General features: G+C 51.9%; 1 protein-coding gene across 1 annotated transcript in view; it reads right to left on the bottom strand.

The window, feature by feature from the left end:
- Window positions 1-21,259, bottom strand: part of Sptbn2 (spectrin beta, non-erythrocytic 2) — a 28,866-nt gene that overhangs the window by 6,374 nt on the left and 1,233 nt on the right. Inside the window, exons 2-23 of the mRNA XM_076847650.2 lie at window positions 19,763-19,914; window positions 19,145-19,318; window positions 18,318-18,409; window positions 18,086-18,166; window positions 17,323-17,438; window positions 15,550-15,662; window positions 15,210-15,397; window positions 13,624-13,741; window positions 12,888-13,046; window positions 12,083-12,385; window positions 11,288-11,441; window positions 10,209-11,079; window positions 8,669-8,806; window positions 7,547-8,303; window positions 6,894-7,096; window positions 6,428-6,518; window positions 6,063-6,209; window positions 3,637-3,900; window positions 1,409-1,633; window positions 987-1,076; window positions 389-649; window positions 166-296 (exon numbers count right to left, since the gene is read on the bottom strand). Coding sequence (XP_076703765.2) covers window positions 166-296; window positions 389-649; window positions 987-1,076; window positions 1,409-1,633; window positions 3,637-3,900; window positions 6,063-6,209; window positions 6,428-6,518; window positions 6,894-7,096; window positions 7,547-8,303; window positions 8,669-8,806; window positions 10,209-11,079; window positions 11,288-11,441; window positions 12,083-12,385; window positions 12,888-13,046; window positions 13,624-13,741; window positions 15,210-15,397; window positions 15,550-15,662; window positions 17,323-17,438; window positions 18,086-18,166; window positions 18,318-18,409; window positions 19,145-19,318; window positions 19,763-19,914 — 4,828 coding nt within the window. The remainder of the gene's footprint in view (window positions 1-165; window positions 297-388; window positions 650-986; window positions 1,077-1,408; window positions 1,634-3,636; window positions 3,901-6,062; window positions 6,210-6,427; window positions 6,519-6,893; window positions 7,097-7,546; window positions 8,304-8,668; window positions 8,807-10,208; window positions 11,080-11,287; window positions 11,442-12,082; window positions 12,386-12,887; window positions 13,047-13,623; window positions 13,742-15,209; window positions 15,398-15,549; window positions 15,663-17,322; window positions 17,439-18,085; window positions 18,167-18,317; window positions 18,410-19,144; window positions 19,319-19,762; window positions 19,915-21,259) is intronic.

Here is a 21,259-nt window from a genome sequence, read left to right on the forward strand (position 1 = left end):
GAGCCTTGTCCCTCTAGGCCCCCAACTGCTCATCAAGTTCAGGCTTCTCCAGCTTTCTAGAATGTTCTGTACATACACAGTACAGAGGCACCACATCCCAGCACCTTCAGAAAACCAGTTCCCTCTCCTCCAGGGGATGGGCCCCTTTACCTCCTGGGGGCTCACCTCTCTGGGTGGTCATGGTCAATCATGTCTTGGCTGCTGGCTGCCAGCTGGTGGATGGTCTGGGCGTAGTCAGCCAGGGCTTGCTCCAACACCTGGTGTTTCTTCACCTCTGCCTGGGCACTCAGCTCATCCTGGAGAAGGGACAGTGGGCCTCAGGCAGTGTGTGGCGGGGAAGGCTGGCAGTGAAAAGAATCAGCCATGTGGACTCAGTCCCAGCTCTCACCTTGGCTTTCTCCTGGCCCAGCAGGTGCAGCTCCTGCTCACCCATCCAGGCCTCGGCCTCTGCAGCATCACGGTAGAACTGCTGGGCCCTCAGGGCCTCCTCCAATCGCTTCCCCCGAAGCTCCAGTTCGTGGCTCAGGCGTTTCCACATTTCTTGGAGCTGGGCCAGCTCGGGGCCTGCTGCTGCTGTGCCCAGAGTCCGCTGCCGCTCTGTGAGGTCAGCAATCCGGGGCTCGTGGCCTTGGATCTCTTTCTGCAGGGTCTGTCCCCGTCATAGAAGAGGACACTATAAGGCTTGCAAAGGGAACGTGGAGCCTCCACACCCTCCGACCTGTACAACTTCAAGCACCCCTTTCACCCTCTTCCCTCTCTTCCTTCCAGAGCCCTCTCACTTCCCTCGCCCCAGGACAGGATGGTGATGATGCCCCTTCAATCCTCCAAGAGAACCTATCCTCCTCAGGTGGGGAAAAGCAAACCACTGACGTCTGGGGAGACACAGTGTCAGGGAGGGGCCAGAGAAACCCCTTCTTAGAGAAACAAATGTCCAAGTGTGGGGAGACTCTTGGGAACTTTTCTTTTGCCCTCAGCCTCTGCCTCACCTGGTTTTTCTTCATGAGAAGCTGAACACTAGGCAGGTCCTTGCCATGTTCCATGGAGCTGGCCATGGGCAGCCGCTCCGTCACCCATAACTGGATGAGAAAGAGGACGTCAGTGGAGGTGCAGAGGGAAGAGTCAGCATGAGGGACTGGAGAGTTGGGATACCTACAGTTACAGGTGTGAGTGTGTATGTGTGTGTGTGTGTGTGTGTGTGTGTAGGGAACGGTCATCTCTGGCTTCAGGACAAAGGGATCTAGAGGACATCCCCAAGTATCTTTAGAGGGGATGTTCTCAGTGCTGAAGGGAAGAGGGAACAGAGCACTGCTGGCATCTCCCCAGAAGCCAGGAAGGAGGCTGGAGTGCCACATTGCAGGGGCAGCTTGCCAAGATGAAGATGCTCTCAGGCCCAGCCCCGGGGACTCACAATCTCATCCTCCACATCCCGGTGGAACTGGTGCTGCTCACGAGAGGCATGCAGGCGCTGGCAGCGCTCCTTCATGGGCTGGCACAGGGCCCTGAACTTCTCCTCCACAGCTCTTGAGGTCCTCTCCACCTCCCCTGCACCCTGGTCTTCCTGGGCCAGTGCCTTTGCTTGGGCCTGAATTGCCTCCACCTCCTTCTCTCTCACAGCCATCTCCCGTTCCAGCATCTGCAAATGAGGAGGAGGAAGGGAATGTAAATTGCACATTTCCACCTTCAAACTCAGAGGAGACATTAGTTTCCAATCATGATTTCTCATCCCCAGCTCTTACTCCAGGAAGTACATCCTTTTGTCCTGGATTGATCTTGAACTTTGATATATGGAGGAATCCAGGTTGTGTGATAACTGTGCCTGTTATGAATTGTCAGGTGGAATCGTCTGTCCAAAATCCACTTCAGTTGCAAATCCACATTTCCCCTGCTCTGTTATGTTGGAACTGGATGGACCCAGTCAACATCTCTCCTTTGCCAACTGGTGCAATACCAGGCCTTGTCAGTAGAGGCCGCTGAAGGGATGCTACAACTCAGTACAGGAAGGGCCTCTCTTCCAGGGTACTTCTGTCTCCTACAGCAAAACTGCTTACAGTGTGCAAGAGATCCTGTGACTCTGTTCCTCCAGCAAGTTTTGCTGGCACTCCCAGGGTAGTTTCCTGCTGGCCAGCCTGGGCTTGCTAGATGCAGACCTGCTTTGGCCCATGACACCCCAGCAAATTTCTAGTCCATTTACTTTGGCTCTCCAAAGAGATCTGAAATTCAGCTGTATGATTGCTTCCTTGGGGTTCCTCCTTGGCCCTAGGAGTATAGCTTCTTTCTACATTTGCTATTTTAGTTTTTTTTTTCCTACAGTCCTGGGGATTGAACCCAGAGGCATTCAACCACTGAGATACTTTACCTTTTTTTTTTAGTTTTTATTTTGAGACAGGGTCTTGCTGAGTTTCCCAAGGCTGGTCTCAAACTTGATATCCTCCAGCCTTGTCTCCCAAATATCTGGGTTTATGGGTGTGTGACATCACACCTAGCTATTCTAGGATTCTTAAGAACAAGGATCAGCAAATACAGCCTACTACTTATTTTGTAAATAAAGTTTTATTGTAATACAGTCTGAGCCTTTTTTTTTTTTTTTTGTCCTACAAGGTCAGAATTTAATAGTTGTGACAGAAACAATCTGATTCACAAAGTCAAAATATTTATTATTTGGCCTTTTACAAAAAAAGTTTTCTGACCCCTGCTGTAGAGTCCTCTTTACACCTGTCAGTTTAGGTGTGGTTTATGCCCTCCAAAACTCATGTTGAAATTTGATCCCCAGTTTTAACAGTATTGAGAGGTAGAGGCACTTATAAGAGGTCATTAAGGTGCACTCACAGAGTTCTTGTGGGACTAAATTAGTTACCACAAGAGCCAGTTGTTATAAAGTAAGGCTGTCCCTTGTGTTTTGTCTCTTTCACATGAAATCACTTCCTTTCTGATCTACCATCAATGATGCAGCTTGAGGTTCTCACCAGAAGCTGAACAGATGCTGGCGCCATACTCTTGACTTCCAGAACCATGTGCCAAGATAAACTTCTATGCTTTATAAATTACCCAACCTCAGATATCCTGTTATAGAAACAGAAAGTAGTCTAAGAAACATCTTCAGTAGTTATCCACCTTTTGCCAGGCGCAGTGACACACGCCTGTAATCCCAGTGGCTTGGGAGGCTGAGGCAGGAGAACCTTGAATTCAAAGCCAGCTTCAGCAACTCAGCAAGGCCCTAAGCAACTCAGTGAGACCCTATCTCTAAATAAAAAACAAAAAAGGGCTGGGGATATGGCTCAGCGGTTAAGTGCCCCTGAGTTCAATCCCTGGTACCAAAAAAAAAAAAAAAAAAGTTATCCACCTTTTACTAATAAATACGTCTTTTTACAAAAGTTTCCCTGTTCAGTTTACTAATGTAGTCTGTCTCCTGACTTTCCTCTGACCATTAACTCACTCCTGGAGATTCTGACACAGTTGGCCTGTAGAAATCATTCTGAGAGCTGGGTGCAGTGGCACATGCCTATAATCCCAGCAGCTTGAGAAATACCAAAAGATATCATGCAGCAGGCCTTAGAATGATCTCCCAATCTCAAGATCAAAGGCACTTCCTCCTTTCTTCTCCAGTTCACCCTCCCCCCTTGAAGGCCCACGGCGCACCTGCTGCTTCTTGAGCAAAATGTTGACGCTGGTCAGATCCTTGCCATAGTCATCGGAGTGCAGCTGGGCCTGCAGGCTCTCTAGCCAGCTCTCCAGCGCTGAGCAGCTTTGGGCAAACAGTTCAGCACGGTTGGCATCAAAGAGGCTGCGGGCCTTGGCCTGGGTTGTGGTCTCCAGTTCATCCCAGCGCCTGTGCAGGTCCCCCAGCTTTTCTGACACCAGCGCTTTCAGTTCTGGCTTCTCAAGGGTCAGCTCTCGCCCTTCCTGGGTGGCAAGACAAAGAGGGTGTAAGTGCCAGAATTAGAATTAGACACCACTGGGTGGCTCAGAGGTAAAGCACTTGCCTAGCATGTGTGAGGCCCTGGGTTCGACCCTCAGCACCACATAAAAATAAAATATTGTGTCCACCTCTTACTAAAAAATAAATGTTAAAAAAAAAAAGAGGGGCTGGGGATGTGGCTCAAGTGGTAGCGCGCTCGCCTGGCATGCGTGCGGCCCGGGTTCGATTCTCAGCACCACGTACAAAGATGTTGTGTCCGCCGATAACTAAAAAATAAATATTTAAAAATTCTCTCTCTCTCTCTCTCTCCTCTCTCACTCTCTCTTTAAAAAAAAAAAAAAAAAAAAAAAAGAATTAGGCCCCTTCTTCACTGCACAGTCCTCACTTCTGGTTAAACCGGCTCCTCCTCCCAGTTCTGCTCAAACCTCACTTCAGTTAAGAAGCCATTGTAATCTTTCTTGGTGCTCATGGCTTCTGCTGCTATGCTGCACATGAACTTGGGTTATTTGCTCTCATTCCATGTTTCTCCACTTGTTACTCCTCACTTGAACTGGAGCGAGCAAGTCCTACCTGGTCTCCCCACTCCCCGCCTTTTGGTTGAGGACTTCCTCTCCTTCCTTCCCTTCTTCCTTCTTTCCTCCCTTCCCTTCCTTTCCTCCCTTCCCTTCCTTTCCTCCTCCTCACCCTCTCTTTCATACCTGGGTTTGAACTTCAAGCATGCTAAGCACATACTCTACCCCTGGGCTATACCCCGACCCAAAGTACCCTATCCAGATGGTTGACCTTCCATTGCTTCTCCTCATTCCCCTACCAGTGCTTCCTGGGATCACCTGCCCTGAAAGTGTCCTGTACTAGAATCCTGATTTCAGGGTCGGCTTCTGGGGACACAAGGCAGACACTCCCTTCAGGCCTCTTTATAACACTGCCAAGGAGAAGGTGTCAAAGGCTAGCACTGCTTAGGTAGCTCTGGGGCATACTACGCACTCAGGAACAGGGACTTTTCCTGACCTGGCCAAACGTGCTCTTCTTGCCTTTGCTTCCACCAGCCCCTTCACACATTCTGCACTCCTGCCACATTTCCTCCTTATCCACAAAGGTGCCCCTTCTACACTTCTGGTTTTCTGTTCACACTCTTTTCTCTACCTAACAACATCTTTCCTTCAATGTCTTGGCTTGACCTCATTCGCTCATCCTTCACAGACTGTCCTGGCTTGCTCCTGCTTCTAGAATCCCCAAATCTCCTCTTTCTTTAGCCCCCAGACTTTACTGGACTCTCATATGGCACTCAACAAAATCTGCTCTGGATTTGATTCAGCTGTTTGTATATACATCTCATATCCTGGCCACAGTATTGTTCCTTGAGAGTAGAGCCTGCAGTGGCATCTTGTACAGCAGCAGCAAGTATATATTTGCTGAACAAATGGAAACACTGAAAACACCCTGGTTTCCTCTCCCCAGCCATAATGCCCTTGTGGGAGGGAAGGTGTCTTTTTATATTCCAGGCAACATAGCAATGTGCTGAGCACACACAATGGTCTCCAAGAATATTTGCTGAGTAGAAATAAAGCTATTCCAGAAGAGCTGGGTGGGAGACCAAGTATCAGGAACAGCAATCCTCAAGAGCAAGGACTGGCGAACCATGGTAGATGGGCTAAGCTGGCCATTGCCTATTTATATAAAGTTTTATTGGGAGACAGCCATGCTCATTCATTCATGTATTCTCTATGACTGCTTTTGCATCACAATGGCAGAGACAAGTAGTTGCAGCAAAACAATATGGCCCACAAAGCCTGACATATTCACTTTCTGGTCCTTTACAGAGTGTCTGCATAGTACTGATGAAGACAGCCATCTGCTCCAGGAACAGTTATGGCTTTGAGCCAAGGCTATGTATGGCCTGGCACCCTACTAAGTTGGGCTTTCTCAAAGCTCTGAAATCACTGTCCCACAGCCCAAAGACATTTTATTTCCTAGAACACAACTTGCCACTTCAGTGGTATGACTCCAGAAACCCATGATCTCTAATTCTGAAAACCATGGCCTGGAGCTAGGCCTGTAACCTGGACTGTAGCCTGCACCGCTGAGAGGACACTGCCTGAGGCGGCCCCAGACGCTCACTTCTTGCTGCTCCTGTCACGCCACTCACCTTGTCCACCTTGTCCAGCCAGTCCTTATTGGCGGCTAGCTCGGCCATGAATGCCTGGTGCTTCTGCCACTTGGTGTGCAAGTTGCGGGCCTCGTCATAGGACACATCCTGAGCTGTCAGCATCTTCTCGTCAATCCAGAGTTTCAGCTGGAGCAAGCACAGGCCAGGATGGAGAAGGTAGGGGGCATTTTGGAGGGGGAGAGAGAGAGGGGACAAGGGGACCAGGAGATGTGAAAGACTCAGGAAGAGGCCATGAAAGTGTTTGCAGGCTCCAGCAACCCTGCGATGCTCTTACACCAGGCCCAGGGTGAGGGTTGGGAAAGGGGTGGATGGCTAGAGGTGCTGCAGGGACCTGGGTGCCTCACCTCATGACAGTCTTGCAAGAAGTGCTGCTGCTCTCGGTTGTCCCTCAGGCGGCCCAGAAGCTGCTGCACGGCTTCTTGATTCTTCCTGTGTCTGTAATGACAGTGCTTGTGAACCCTAGGCCTTGCTGTGAGAGGATGTGGCCTTTAAGTAACCTAGAGGCTTCAGTCCTCTTCCTGTAGGGATAAGCCTCCCAGAAACCCCACCAGACACTCCAGGCAGGAATCACGTTTCCAGGCCTGCCACCTAGTAGGCTTTATTTTGCCCAAGTGTGCAGGAGGCAGACCATCCCAGCTCCTGATCCAGTACCCCTCCCACCACCCTGTTCTCCCCCTCTACTACTTTGCTGTCAGCTCCCTATCTCCTGCCACCTGTCAGGTCTCCCATGCCACATCTCCATCTCTGAGACCGTCCTATTCTACTGATTTCTCTCTCAGACCCCTCATTTATCCGCTGGCCTCATCCCACCTGCTCTCGATGGAGTCTGCCTTCTCCTGGATCTTCTCGGCGTGGATGTTGCCCTCTGACACCAGCTGACGCCCAGCCTCCAGGAGTCCACGGATGCGTTCCCCATTGGCATCCATGGTGCTCATGAAGTCTTCCAGTTTTTTAATGGCAGCATCAGCAGCCTGGAGTGTCCCTGGCATCTCCGTGTGAGACAGAACATACTCCTGTGTGGGAGCAGGGAGCAAGCTCACTTCTCAAAGCATACAGATTCCATCCCTCAGACCCAGCCAGGGACACAGATGAGAGGGTGGCCAGCCTCAGCAAGGGTGGAGTAGCCAGATGGCTCTGAAGATGAAGGGGGGTGGGGTATCACTAACTTGGGGGACCCTAGAAAGTTCCAAGGGAGCTGAGCTGGGGCCCAAATCCTGTTCGACCTTATTTGTAGCAACCGATTTGATTTTAAAATAGTTATATGACTTGCTACGCTTTCTGTGTCATCTAAAGTCAGCTTTGGTAAGTTTTGTTTATCATTTTTTTCCCACTCCTTCCTACCTGTGTTATTTCCTCAACTACTCCACCCGCTGACACTATCCCACTATCCTCTTCCTCACACATCCCCCCCCTCCCTATTTTCCTATTCTTCCTGGATGGGACCTTGACCCCTGGCCTCTCACCTGGCTGCTGAGCACGCCCTCAGCCTGGCGAGCATCCCGTAGGAATCCCTGGAAGCCATGAGCCTGGGCCAGGCGGCCTTGCCGGCTCTCCCACATGCGGCCCAGCTCCTCCCAGCCGGTTCCCAGGGCTTCCAGCCGCTGCCGTAGGAAGAGGCACTGGGGATCTGCCTGGTCCCGGGTCACCTCCTCGCCCAAGGCCCGCAGGCGGCTATACTCGCTTTGGGCACGCTCCACTTCTCCCCGTAGGCCTGCATGTTGGGCCAAGAGGGCCTCAGCCTCAGGCAGGGTAGCCGGCCCTTCTTCGGAGGCCACAGCGGTCTGCGTGCGACCTAGCCAAGCCTGGAAGTCATCCAAGCTGCGCAGGAAGTCCTGCAGCCTCCGTGCCTCACCCAGGGACTCTTCTCTTCGCCGCATAGTGGCTCGTAGGTCCTCCCAGCCGGCCTGTACCTCCCCAAGCCGGGTGTTGATGGCAGGGGCTTGGGCCGGATGGCCAGCAGCCAGGGCATTGGCCTCTCGGGTCAGTTCACCCACCCGAGCGGCGATGGCCTCCAGGTCCCGCTCGGTGCCGGCCAGCTTCCGTTGCAGGGCCAGCACCCCAGCCAGATCATTACCCAGGCCCTGGGTGGACTCGATAACCTTGGTCTTCTCTCTCATCCAGGCCTGGGTCTCCGTGCACTCTAGGTGGTAGTTCTGGATGCTCAGGGCTGATGTCAGAGCTGCCTTCTTGCCATCTGCCAGGGACCGAAACTGCTGCCATCTGAGTAGAGGGAGGGAGTAGCATGTTGAGCTGCTCAACTTCCCTGGCTGGCCAGGTACATCTGGGGTACCCCTGCTTCTCCCCACATGGTGCACACCCACCCACTTCTGCCTTTGTAAGAAGGTTGCTCCCCATCATTCCCTTGCCTCCTTCTCTTTTTGATTGTTCCCCATCCAATCCTCAGCCTCCTGGGACCACTTTGATCCCATTTCATCCTTTTTTCTATTTATCCTCCCCAACTCATTCCAGGCTGGTCCTTCCCCTTGTGTTTAGCCCCCTCCCAGGCCCTGCCAAACCCTCTTTGAAGCACCATCTCCAGCTGCTTCCTTCTCCCCCAGTGCCCAGGGCTGATGTCCCCAGCCCACCTATTGTTGAGCTGCTTCTGAGTGTTGAGAATCCGGTCCTTCCCTGGAGGGTTGGCCTTTAGCAACTGCTCAGCTATGTCATTCACAGCAGTAATTCGTGCTGCCAGGGCATTCATTTCCGGCTCTAGGGTCTCAAACCTGAGTGGGGTAAACAAGCAGAGCAGGAGGATGGGAGGCAGAGAGGCCCCAGGCCATCTCCCTTAGATGCCTGCAGAACTGCCTCCCTTCAACACAGGACTCTGTCTCTGCGATGCTTTGCCTACAAGGTTCTCAGGGGAAAAACTCTCCTCTCTGGAGTTGTTCAAAAAGATGGTGAGGGATAGCCAAACTCGACCTTTAACAGAGGTTCACTTACTCTCTTGGGGCTCACCCTTTAGCCCCCAACCCAAGTCCTACCCCACCAATAAAAAATGAAGTGACAACCAAAAACATGTGTCTAAGTGACAAAGACGTGAACTCTAACTTCTCTCAGGGATATTTTATATTCTAGTGGGGCAGGTCTGCAGGATTTTTCTGTAAAGGGCCAGGCAGTAACAGTTTAGGTCTGAGAGTCACTGTGTCTGTCCCAGCTCCTCAGCTCTGGGGTAGTAGTGATAAGGGTCACCACAGACAGGATCACCTCCTGTCTGTGGGCATGGCTCCGCCCAGCAAAGCTTTACCAAAAAAACGGAGAGCAGGCTGGATTTGGCCTAAGGGTTGTAGTTTATCAAAACCTCTAATAGGATATCTTGAAAACTTAAAAAAAAAAAAGTTTAATTATATTTTTTTTAAACCGTCAGGAAATTTGATTATGGACTAATGGTAGGTGATATCAAGTAATTGCTCATTTTGTTTTAAGTAATAATGGTACTGAGGTTCTATAAGAAAACTCTCTTCAAAATGATTTTAAGATATTATTCTGTGAACCTCATGAGAGATTCTGCCTAAACGGTCAATAATATTATAATATATATTATAATTCCATATTTAATTTAAAAAAATATATTTTTATGTAAGGGTTCTCTCTCCTTTTTATTTTTTATCCCCCCAGCATTAGAGATTGAACCCAGGAGTGCTCTACCACTGAGCTACATCCTCAACCCTTTTTATTTTTTTTTTTATTTTGAGACAGGTTTTCCCTAAGTTGCTGAGGCTGGTCTTGAACTTGTAACCCTACTGACTCAGCCTCCTGAGTTGCTGGGATTAAAGGTGTGTGCTGCTAAGCCTGGCTTTTCCTCCTCTTTCTTAAAGGATGTGTCCTGAAGACTATACATGTGAAGTAACCGGGAATAATTTTTTAAAAAAGGGAGTGAATCAAAATGAGCACTATATTGACAACGTTGGACCCTGGGGATGGATGGATAGGGTTTTGTTGTGAAATGTTGTCTACTTTTGTTATGTTTAACATTATCATTAAAACTTAGAAAAGACAACCATTAAGACAGAAGGATGTGATTAAGGCTCAGTGAGGTGCAGTGGGCAGCTTTATGGTGGGAGTGGCCACCTCTCACCCTGGCCCCAGCTCATAGGGAAGGGGGTCCATAGCAGCTGCAGGCCCTACCTCTGCTGTACCACCTCGAGGTCCTCCAGGCGCTCAGGCAGGGTCAGCCCGTTGAGCCACTGCTCCTTCTCCTCCACCCAGAGCCCACAGGCCCCAGCCTCGCTGAGCATGGTGTAGAGTGCCAGGGCTGCTTCCAGGGCCCGAGCACGCTCGCCCGCCCGTGCCTGCAGCTCCTCGTACTGCCGTTCCAGTGTGGGCACCCTGCCCTGCACCTCGGGCGTGCGGCTCAGTGCGGGAGGCAGGGCCACAGCCTGTTCCTTCAAGGCCTCCAGGGTGGGTCGGTGGCCTCGGATCTCCTCCTCCAGGGCTCGGTGCTGCCTGGCCAGCGCCTGTGTGGAGAACTCGTCGTGCCCCAGCTCAGGGCTGGACACTAGGCGCAGTGCATCCACCAACCAGGCCTCCATGTCGTTTGCGTCGGCTTGGAACTGGTAGAGGCTGGCAGCCTGAGCAAGCTGCTGGGCCCGTTCCTCGGCCAGGGCCTCCAGCCGCTCCCACTGGGCCTGGAGCTCGGCTGCACGGGCAGCAGCCTGGCTGGCTCCAGGATGGCCCTCTGCAACCAACTGTTGGCCCTGTTCCAGGGTGAGCTTCAGGGGCCCCAGCCGGCCACTCATCTCCCCCCGCAAAGCCGTGTGCTTGTTGAGCAGGCGGAGGACACCGGTCAGGTCCCTGCCAGTGTCGGCTGAGGCCAGGAGGTGCTGCTGCTCCCGCACCCAGGCCTCAGTCTCTCCCACTTCCCAGAGGAACCGCCAGAGGCGCCGTGATTCCTCCAGACGAGCCCTTCGAGCCGCTGCCAACTCACACAGGGCCTCATAGCTCTGCTCCAGGTTAGCCACCCGCTCTGACACCAGCTGCGGGTCACATGGTCTGTACTCTGAAAATAGTCATGTGGGGTTCCAGAGCTCTGGATCCTCTGCACCCACCTTGGTGACAAATCCCCGACCCCCTCCCTGGCTCCAGCTCCTCACCCAGCATCCACCATCAGCTCTCCTGTCCCCAGCTTTTCCTAGTCTTCTGCCTCTGCTCTTAATGTTGCCCTTCCCAGCCCTGTCATCTCCAGGACCTTCCCCTCTGGTTCTCACCTTTCCCTGGGTCACAGAAGCGCAGGGCAGAGGCGCTCACAGCCCGCACCCTCTCAGCCTGCACGGCGATGTCAGCCTCCACCAGCTCGTGCAGCTGCAGCAGGTCCTCCACTCCAGCCAGGTGCTTGCCCAGGTCCTGAGACTGCAGCCGCCCCTGCCGGGAACACGCAGCATGCTGGTGCCCGTCTGAGAGCCTTCTTGTTCGCTGCCAGTTAGGCACACGTGCCAACCTTCTGGGGTCTCCCTTCCAACCTCTTTGGGTGGTTCCAGGTGTTGCACCCAGGCGAGCATACCTGCTCACACCCACATGCAGGGACGCACCACGGTTCTGTTTAGGCACCCTCCCAAGGAACGGCCTTTCTGCAAATTCTGCTCCTGGAATCTTTGCTGTGACTCATTTCCTTAGCCCCAGAATCACAGACAGACACCCTCCTATTGTCACTGCTCTGCCCCAGCAGCCCAGCTCCCTTCAGTGCCTCTCCTAGACCCTTCCTTAGGGCCACCTATGGCACAGAAGACTGCAACACTAACTGGTCTCTGTACTCCCACTCTGGCTGCCCATGGCCTTCTCCACATAGTAGCCCAAGGGACCCTTTTAACAGGTAAGGCAGAATTTCATCTCTCCCTCTCAGAATCTTTGAATCACTAAGTGCTCCATGTTATTTTGAATAAAGTTCAAACTCCTTGACCCTAAAGCCCTAGTGAGCCGGCCGCTCCCCCCTTTATCTACTCAGGCCCTCTCAGCACCTCCACAATTTCAACCACTGGAGTCCCACCACTAGCGCCGGCCATTACCTTCATCTCTCCCATCCAGTCCATGAGGTAGAGCAGGTCCTGAAGCACTTTCTGCAGCTCCAGGTTGAGGAGGAGCCGCTCCCGCCGTGCAGCCACCATCTGCCTCAAGAAGTCCCAGAGCCGAGCCACATTGTGCTGCCGAGCAGCGATACGCTTGATGTCGTGGTAGTGCTCAGCGGCCAGCTCGGCGGCCACAGCATCCACTGCCTGCACCCGGCCGCTGTAGGCCACGATGTCGGTCTCAATGGCTTCGTGCTTCCGCACTGCTGCCTCAACCGCAGCCAGTTCCAGCCCAAAGTTGTCCTGTGGCAGAGAGCAGAGAGGGGAGGTCTGGGAACCAAAGGACAGAAACTCTGCTGGCCCCGGCTGCCTCCCAGAACGCCCCGGCTGCAAGATGCCAGCCCCTCGAGGTGGCTCTCAGTTTCCCCTCCCCCATCCCACGATCTTTTCTCCTGCTTGAGCTCCTGGCCCCAGGACCTGAGTCTGTCTCTTGCTTGCTTGTTCTGACTGGGGATTGAACTCAGGGGCGTCTCTTTTGTTTTTTTATTTTGAGACAGGGTCGTGCTTAATTGCTGAAGCTGGTCTCATACTTGTTTGTGATCTTCCTGCTTGAGCTTCCCAAATTGCTGGGAATACAGGCATGTGCCACTGTGCCTGGCTGCTCCTGAGTTTCTCGGTCTTTCTACCTGTGCGATGGATTTCGTGTTTGATCATCTCCCCACTTTGCAGGGCTCCTTACTCATCACTGTCTCCCTTCCATTTCAACCCACCAGCCTGGATGTCCCTGGAGGCCCTGGTTTCCTACCTGGGACACAAGACGCTGGTTCTCACTGAGCCAGGTCTCCCGCATGGCGGCCTTGCGGTCGAAGCGGGCGGCCAGCTGCTCCAGCTTCTCCTGGCGGATCAGCTCAGTGCGCAGGGCCAGTTCCCGCTCATGCTCTGCTTTCTCCAGCCGCTCCCAGGCCTGCATGGTGGGGATAGGATCAGTGCATCAGAGCCAGGGTGGGGAGTGTCAGAGAGGAGGTGCAGGGGCACAGGTAAGTCCCACGTCCAGCAGACCCATGGAATGTGGTCGGCTAGGCGCCTGCCTGTGTGTGGTGGTATGGAGAAACAGGAGCGCCGGGCATGCTGGGAAACCTCACAATAACTACGCCTGCTTCTGGACCAGGGCTGGAGGGAAATCACTGGAAACTGCTTGATTTGTTTGCAGTGGTGGGAGTGTGGGCAAACCTTTTTACTTTTATTCATCTTCTCTGTGTTGTTTGTGAAAAAATGAAATAGAAAGTAGAAATAGTGAGTTGGGGACCTGTTGAACAAGACAAGGGACTTGGAGTATAATTCCTTACATGACCCTGTAGGGACAGTCAGAGGAAGGGGAACTGGGCAAGATGTTTAAGAGGAGCACCAAGAGTCATGTCTCAGGGTGGGGACAGTGAGGTGGAGTTTTCAATTAGGGTGGTAGGGCTTGGTGGAGGTCAAGAGGGCTCTGGGCCTGGGCTGCCGAGGATGGCCCCCTAAGTGACAACAGGGTGCCTACAGACCTTGTTGATGTCAGAGATCAGCCGGCCCTCGCGGGGCGTGTAGACCTTCTGGTTGTTGGCCCGTAGCTTGCTCTGGATGGTGAAGAGCAACACCTCCAAATTCCCTTTCTCAGTGAACCTGAGGCAGGGGCCAAACAGGGGTCAGAGGCAAGGGCCACTAGGGGCCTGTGAGGACTCAACTACAACATGGAGTGACTTAGGTTGCTTTTCTTGTCATAAAAGCAACACACGCCCTTGTGTGAAAGCCAGAACAAACCGGCAAACCCAAAAACATTGTTTTAGAGCAACAAAAGCCACACAGAAATGATGACCACTGTGACCCCTTTGTACATGATTGTTAATTTTTGTTTTCCAGAGAGTCCCGGTGTATCCACAGCTAACAAGACCAGGACTCTCTTGCTGTAAGCTGGGCAGGCTCCCAGCACCTGGCAAGCACTAACTTGCTTCTCTCTTTCCATAGTCTACATTCTCTCAATTATCCCCATTTTACAGATGAGAAAGCTGAGACACAGAGAGGCCAAAGAGGTTGTTCAACACAACGGCTCAGTAGCAAAGCCAAGATTTGAACTCAGGTGCTTGGAAGCTGGACACTTAGCACTTTGTTTTCTGTGGTCCACAAAGAATTCCTATAGCCTGCTTCTTTGATTATTTCTCATTAATATCTTTTTATGTCATTAAATACATTTGTTCAATACTATTTTCAGTGGTTGCCTTGTGACTTGCCCTGTCCTCCTCACCTTTTGCAGTACTGGGGATTGAACACAAGGGTGCTCTATGACCCCAGTCCCTCTGATTTTTTAAAAATTTGGAGCCACAGCCTTGTTAAGTTGCTGAGGCTGGTCTCAGACTTGCAATCTTCCTGCCTCAGCCTCCCCCATCACTGGGATTACAGGCGTGTGTTACCATGCCAGACTTCCTGACTTATTTTTCTTTTACAAAGGTCATGTTCGTGAACATCCTTGAAGTTACATCTTTGTTTCGTATCCAGAACTCTCTGGGCAAAGGCACACCTTAAATTAATCCCTGGACTATACAGAAACAATTATTTTCTCAATGAAAATTAGTTTTGGAGCTGACACATTAATTTAAAAAGAGTTTAATGATAAACAGAAAAAAAAACCCATAAGTTTTAGCATGTACCATATAGAATCACCTAATAGCAATTCCACACATGAAAACAGTTAATTGCTAAAATATATAAATGATAAGAACCTCTACAATGCTCATTCACCAGTCACCCCCGTGCTGCTGGGTGTGACCTGCCTGTCAGGTCCCTGCGGGGGGACTGGGGTGCTGCAACACCTGGCCTGTAATCTCATCTGACGGGTCCCAATGACTCGACACACTGTGGTGAGCATTTCCACAGCACAGATTTTTAAAAATGGCTCATGATTAAGAATTTTTACTTTGGAGCACCTATGTCGTTTGTATGATTCTGGCGCTGAGCTAGGGGAAATGAGCCTCCTGAGTTCATATACTGCCAAACGTCCCTCCCATAAGGCCACTTGTAAATGAGGCTTCCTCTCACGTGGGCACAGCTCAGGACAGGCATGCCCTGGCAGGGTGGGGCCTGGGGGGGCACTTACTTGGGTGGCTTCTCCACGGTGCGGTAGGAATTGAAGGATTGCAGCTGGTTCTGGACACCGCTCAGGGAGTTGGCCAACTGCCTGTCATTGAGGGTCACGATGGTTTGCTCGATCCACTGCAGCAGTTCAGAGGCCAGGGACTCATACTTCTCCACCAGGCGCTCTGCCTCCATGGCGTGGTCCAGCACCTGCACCACAGGAGACAAGGACATAGGGTTCTTGCCAGTGGGGGTCCCTGGCACAGTCCTGCAGTTCCACCTTGCTCCTGCTTTCGGGGAGTAAGACCCCTGGGCCAGGCCTCTTGCGGCCTTTCCACCTCCTGTCTCACGGTGACCAGTACCTTGCCAATTCTTTTGCCTTCCACAGCCAGGGCCTTCATCTTGGAGAAGTAGTGGTAGTAGGTAGCCACGTAGGTTATGATGGATTTCTCATCTGGTTGGTCCACATTCACATCTGAGAAATGGGAATACTCAGGTCAGGTGGACTTCAGAAACCTGCCTCCTTTGAAACCTGATCCACTTGCACTGTGCCCGGGCCTCCCAACCCTCCACGGTGGGCATGTCTTCAGCTCCCTTACAAACAAAGTGACACTCCACTGTTCAGACTAAAAGGGCTGAGAAAAGCTCACCTTTTCCCCCTCTCCTAGACAAAGATAGGCCCTTCAAACAGTGTACACAACCTAGAAGCCAAAGCACGCTTTTTCCCAGCATGCCCACTGGACATGAAAACTAGTTGCTTGAGGGAAGAAACACTAGAAAAGAAAGAGCTTGCCATTTGAGGTCAGAGCCTGGGCTTGCAGGCTGGAAAGATGTCTAATAAGCCAACAGATTCTGGGGCAGTGGGACATAAGACTAAGCCTCCTAGACCTGGGATGCTGCGCGGTAGACACGGAGGCCAGTGCCCAGCCCTGTCCTGGGACATGGCCACCCTTGTTTCCAGCCTAAGTCCCAAACCTCAGCGATGGGCCACCCAACGGCGAGAGTCCCTCAAGCAGAAACAGCTTCCACCACCTGAGCAAGGCTGACCATGACTTGAAATCCCTGGGCTCCTTTAGTTAGGCCAGATTTTATCCTTCCCAAAGGTCAGACCATGAGACTAGAAGCCCCTTGACTGCTTCTGAAAACTCGCAGGCAGCCAGGAGCCACTGACATCATCTTGGAAGTCGCAGGACACAGCCATGTGCTTCTCAAAAGCTCTCCAGGGAACTCAATTCAGCCTACTTCTGTCTCTAGGTAGCTGACGGTGATGTCGCCATGCTGGACTAAGAGCGCTCAGGAGATGGGGCCACAGGTGGGGTGGGAAGCAGGAGAAAGTGACCCAGACCCAAACCTGCCCAGCGAGCTTAGGAAGGAGCACTTCCAACAGGCAGGTGCTTGGCCCCTCCCTGCTCCCCTTTCTGGCTGCACCAGACTGCTCTCTGCTCTGCCAAAGGCAAGCTGAGGAAATTGACCCTGGAGCCAGGCTGCTGGAAGTCAGATCTCAGCTCCACCAGTCATACAGCCTTAGCCAGGTGCTCAACCTTTATAGGCTCCGTGTTCTTTCTCTTTCTTAAACTGAAGATGATAATGGTATGGGCTTCAAAGGGTTGTCGTAAGGATTTGATTAATTAAAACATGTCAAATGCAGTGCTACACCAGGTACAAAGGAAGAGCCAAGTGGCCATCACTGATCTCATCAAATTTCTGAGCAGAAGCACAGGAGCCAGTCCATAGGGGCAGCTGACCAGGGGCCAGTTCTCAGTGGAACCTCAAGCTCATGTAGCTTAAGTTAGAACCCTAGAATTTTAGAATAAGAAGGGCCCCCAGAAACCATGTGGACTAGCTCTCAGTCTCAGAGCTTCTCTACGCAGGAGCTGGGATGGAGCCCAGAGCCCTGGGATCTTTCTTCTGCAGGAATCCCTTTCTTCCTCCAGACTTTTTTTTTTTTTTGAGATATAATTTTCATAACATAAATTCATCTTTTTACACAGCTCGGTGGTTTTCAGTATATTCACAAGGTTGGGCAATCATTGTTGACTACATAGTTCCAGAACATTTTCACTCCCCTGCCCCAAGAAACCCCATACCACAGGTAGCTCCCTTCCAGCCCAGTATGCCTTCTGCCTCTGCCCCACCTTCAGGATCCAGCAGCTTGGTCAATCCCAGCTCCTTTTCAGCCAGATTGAAAGCATTCTGCAGATTATAGTGTGCATTGCATTTCTTCAAGGACTCAAAATCCAGCAGGTCTGGCCTGGGGCAAGGGGAGATAGAAGATATCAAAAGCACATGAGGGCTGGGGGCTGTAGCTCAGTGGTAGAGTGCTTGCCTAGCACGTGTGAGGCACTGGGTTCCATCCTCAGCACCACATACAAAAAATAAATAAAATAAAGGTATCGTGTCCATTTACACTAAAAATTAAAACAAAAGCACATGAGACTCCCAAAGGGAAAAGTCAATCTGTTCCCCTTTATCCCTAAGAGTCCAACTCAGTTTTGTCTAGAAGGGAACACTGCAGCTGGGCGCGGTGGCACATGCCTGTAATCTCAGCAGCTCCAGAGGCTGAGGCAGGAGGATATGGGTTCAAAGCCAGCCTCAGCAACTTAGCAAGGCACTTAGCAACTCAGCAAGACCCTATCTCTAAATAAAATATAAAAAAGGGCTGCGAATGTGGCTCAGTGGTTAAGTATCCCTGGGTTCAATCCTCAGTACCAAAAAAAAGGGAGTAACCCAAATCAAATCTCCACTGCTCCCACCCTCCCCCATAGCACCCCCTACTTCTAACATAAGTTCTTGGTGGAGTATGATGCTCCCACGTTCCAGGTGAGCTCATCTCATCGCCTTTGGCCTACCTATGTATCCCTTGGGTCATTAACCCACGTGCTTGCAAACCCGTCTTACCGATGTTTGTGTACGATGGCATTAAAGGCCAGTCCATCCCTCCAGCTGGTGGTGAAGTTGTGCACGTTAACATTGGGATACCTGTAAATAGGGAAAAGTGGAGAGTGGGGCCGAACCCTGGTCTGGGAGGGAAGGACAGTTCCAGGTTGTGGATCCCAGAGCCCGTCCTTCCTTTGATGCACAGCCTCAATGCACCTGGCCCTCCACTGCCACATGCCCAGGGCCTCCTCACCCTGCGGTCTTCATCTGGCACCAGAGCAGCAGGGCGTCCTTGGCTGACTTCTTTTCCTTGTTGTCTTCTGTCTCCACACTGATGTCTTGGATCTAAAAAGGAAGAAATGCAGGGACCTCACTCCCTGGACAGGGGCACCTGGCGTTATCAGAGACACTCAGAAATGGCAGGAAAAGACTTGTTAGACTGCTGTCATACAGGTGAAGGGACAGAGCCTAGGGCCCTTTCAGCCTGGGCAAGTGACATGAACCATTGGGTCTGAGGAATTTAAGGCAGCAGGAGGGGCAGGAAGCAGGTGAGTACAAGTGCCTGCGAAGAGAGCTGGTTCTTCCGGGTGGGGAGCTGAGGGCAGATCAGTGGACATTTTCTGAGATCTGCTTTCAAAGGTGAAGCCGACAGCACTCTGCTTCGGGCTAGAAGAGGCAGAGAGGTCAGGTGTGATCAGGAGAGTTGAGATGACACTGGGACATAAGCACATGGAGGAGGAGGCCAGACCTTTCCTGTGGTTCTCAAACTTTCAAACTCTCTGCAATGACGGACCAGTTTATAAGTTCCTAATCCCCTGTGAACCACCCTGGGGTCCCAAGGCACATGACCAGCACACAGAGCAGGCTCTGGGGAACTTTGCCACAGGGAGTTGGGCTACTCCAAACTGGTCTCTCCCCTGTATAACAAGGTGAGTCCCCTGATCTGGCACACAGATGTGGCTACATTGGCCAACTCTGGGCCAGGTTCCTGACATTCCATTTTTGAACTTATCACGGACCAGCTTTAATTGTGCAGAACAGGTGCTTGGTCCGCTCACTGAGGAACACCTTCGAGGGTACCTGGAACCGAAGGATGATGGTCCAGACCAGCCCAAGGGTCAGTCGGTGGTTCCCATCCACGATGTCATGGGAGCCCATGTTTTCCAAGTGCACTTTTTGCTCCTTCAGAAACTGCAGAGCCTTGTCTACATTCTCCAAGCAGTGGATCCTCATGCGGCCCTTGGTAGGCTTTGGCTGTTGGGGGACAGTGGGGAGGTGGCACAGTGGCATGGGGCTGCGGGTCTCCCCCTTCCTCCCCAGCCTTCCCAGGGCCGTGTTGGGCACACCTTCCCATGTCCTCCCTCAGGAACACAGGGACAGCCTCAGGGCCGGGGCAAAGGTCAAGGAGCTGAAGCTAAGGTAATAGATGAGGCTTGGGCAGATTAAGATTCCCAAGGGAATTAATTGCACCCAGAGTGGGTGGGAGAAGAAATGTTTTCAATGGGGCTACTGTTCCTGGCTCTGCGCAGCAAGGCCCCTGTGAAATCCACACAGCAAAGCCTCATGGAGCGGAACCATCCTCTGGGCAGAGGGGCTTCCTGTGCTCTGCCCTGCTGTGACTCAGTCTCTCTAGGGGCCCCTCCTGTGGCTTGTCCCTTTGGTCAGTTGCTGATCCCCACCCCCATGATCGCAGCTTACCAGTGTCTCTCCCGAGAGCACCTCCAGGAGCCTCAAGAGGTTGCGCCCATCCCGGAGGTCGCTGTACAGGTCTCCCACCCGACATGTCACCCGGGCCAAGTGCGAGTTCACCCACTTGGTGAAGGTTTTCTTCTGCACGGCTTCTCGCTCATCTGTGGTGGCAACGTGGGGTCATTTTTATCCTTTGAGTACGGTATGCCTGCTTCTAAATACCAGTTGTGTGGTGGGGGGGGGAGTAGGAAGTGAGGTGGGAAGTGAGGAATTTGGAATGAGCTCATAAGCAAAGTAAAAAACAAAAAAAAAGGAGAGACAGAAAGCAGGCTCTGAGGAGAAAGAGAAAAGAAACTGTCCACGAAGGGGCTGGGATTGGGCTCCTTCATGTAACAGTGGGGGAACACTAGGCAGGCTACTCCACCCATCAACTTCCCCACCTGTAAAATGGGCACACTACTTTCTACTTTAACACTCATCATGTTGGTTAAATGAGATACTAGTATGGGACACCTAGTGGGTACCTGGCACAGCTGGCTTCCTGGTAAGGAGCTGCCATAAAGGAACAAAGCAGAGGGCGTGGTCTGAAATTACAGCAGCGGCTCTACCAAGTGGTCATTAGGACTTGACAGTGGAGAGGTTGCGGGCCTCCTCAGCTCACTGTCCTTAGATCACGGACAGAAAGGATGGGCCACTCTACTTCTGGGGTGGGGTCACCCAGTTGGCTGCAGGGTACCTAGTCGCAGGACACCAACATCCCAAGATTGAGAATCAAGACCTTGCAAGTCGGGGAGCTCTCCAAAACAAGGGAGGCAGGCAGGCTGAGTTAGGTGCCAATTAAAAAAAAAAAAAAAAAAAAAAAGATAGAAAAAGTCCTGCTGCTTGGCCCACAGGATGGCTCCTGGTCAGGGGATGCTGTCAGGTTCCATAGAAAAATGAGAATTAGCAGGGCGTTGGGTGCACACCTGTAATCCCAGTGGCTCAGGAGGGTGAGGCAGGAGGATTGCAGGTTCAAAGACAGCCTCAGCAACTTAGCAAGGCCCTAAGCAACTTAGTAAGACCATGTTTCAAAATAAAAACCAAAAAGGTCTGGGGATGTAGCTCAGTGGCAGAGCAGGCCCGGGTTAAATTTCCAGTACCAAAAGAAAAATGAAAATTAAGAATTTTGCCAAAGGAAGAAAGAGGTTCAGGCCTTTGGGAAGCTGTCTGGTGGCTATGATTCCTGCCAGTTCTCCTCCAAGAGCCCAGTGTGAAAACCTAGCCCAAGTGGCCTGGCGTGAAAAGTCACCTTTGTTCCCATCTCAGCCCCAGCATCTCAGAAACTGAAAAGACTCATCCCTTAATCTCACATTCCTGTGCACCTCACCCACAGAACAGCAACACACCCATGTCTATTCCTGTCTTTCTCACCTCCAGCCCCTGTACCTGTGCCAAACCTGGGGTCCTAATGACCGCATGGGATGCTCCAGAGCACCTGTGGAACCAAGGGTGCCTCTGGACACCATT

The sequence above is a fragment of the Callospermophilus lateralis genome, chromosome 2 (genome assembly GCF_048772815.1).
Source record: "Callospermophilus lateralis isolate mCalLat2 chromosome 2, mCalLat2.hap1, whole genome shotgun sequence".
In the NCBI taxonomy this organism is placed as follows: Eukaryota; Metazoa; Chordata; class Mammalia; order Rodentia; family Sciuridae; genus Callospermophilus; species Callospermophilus lateralis.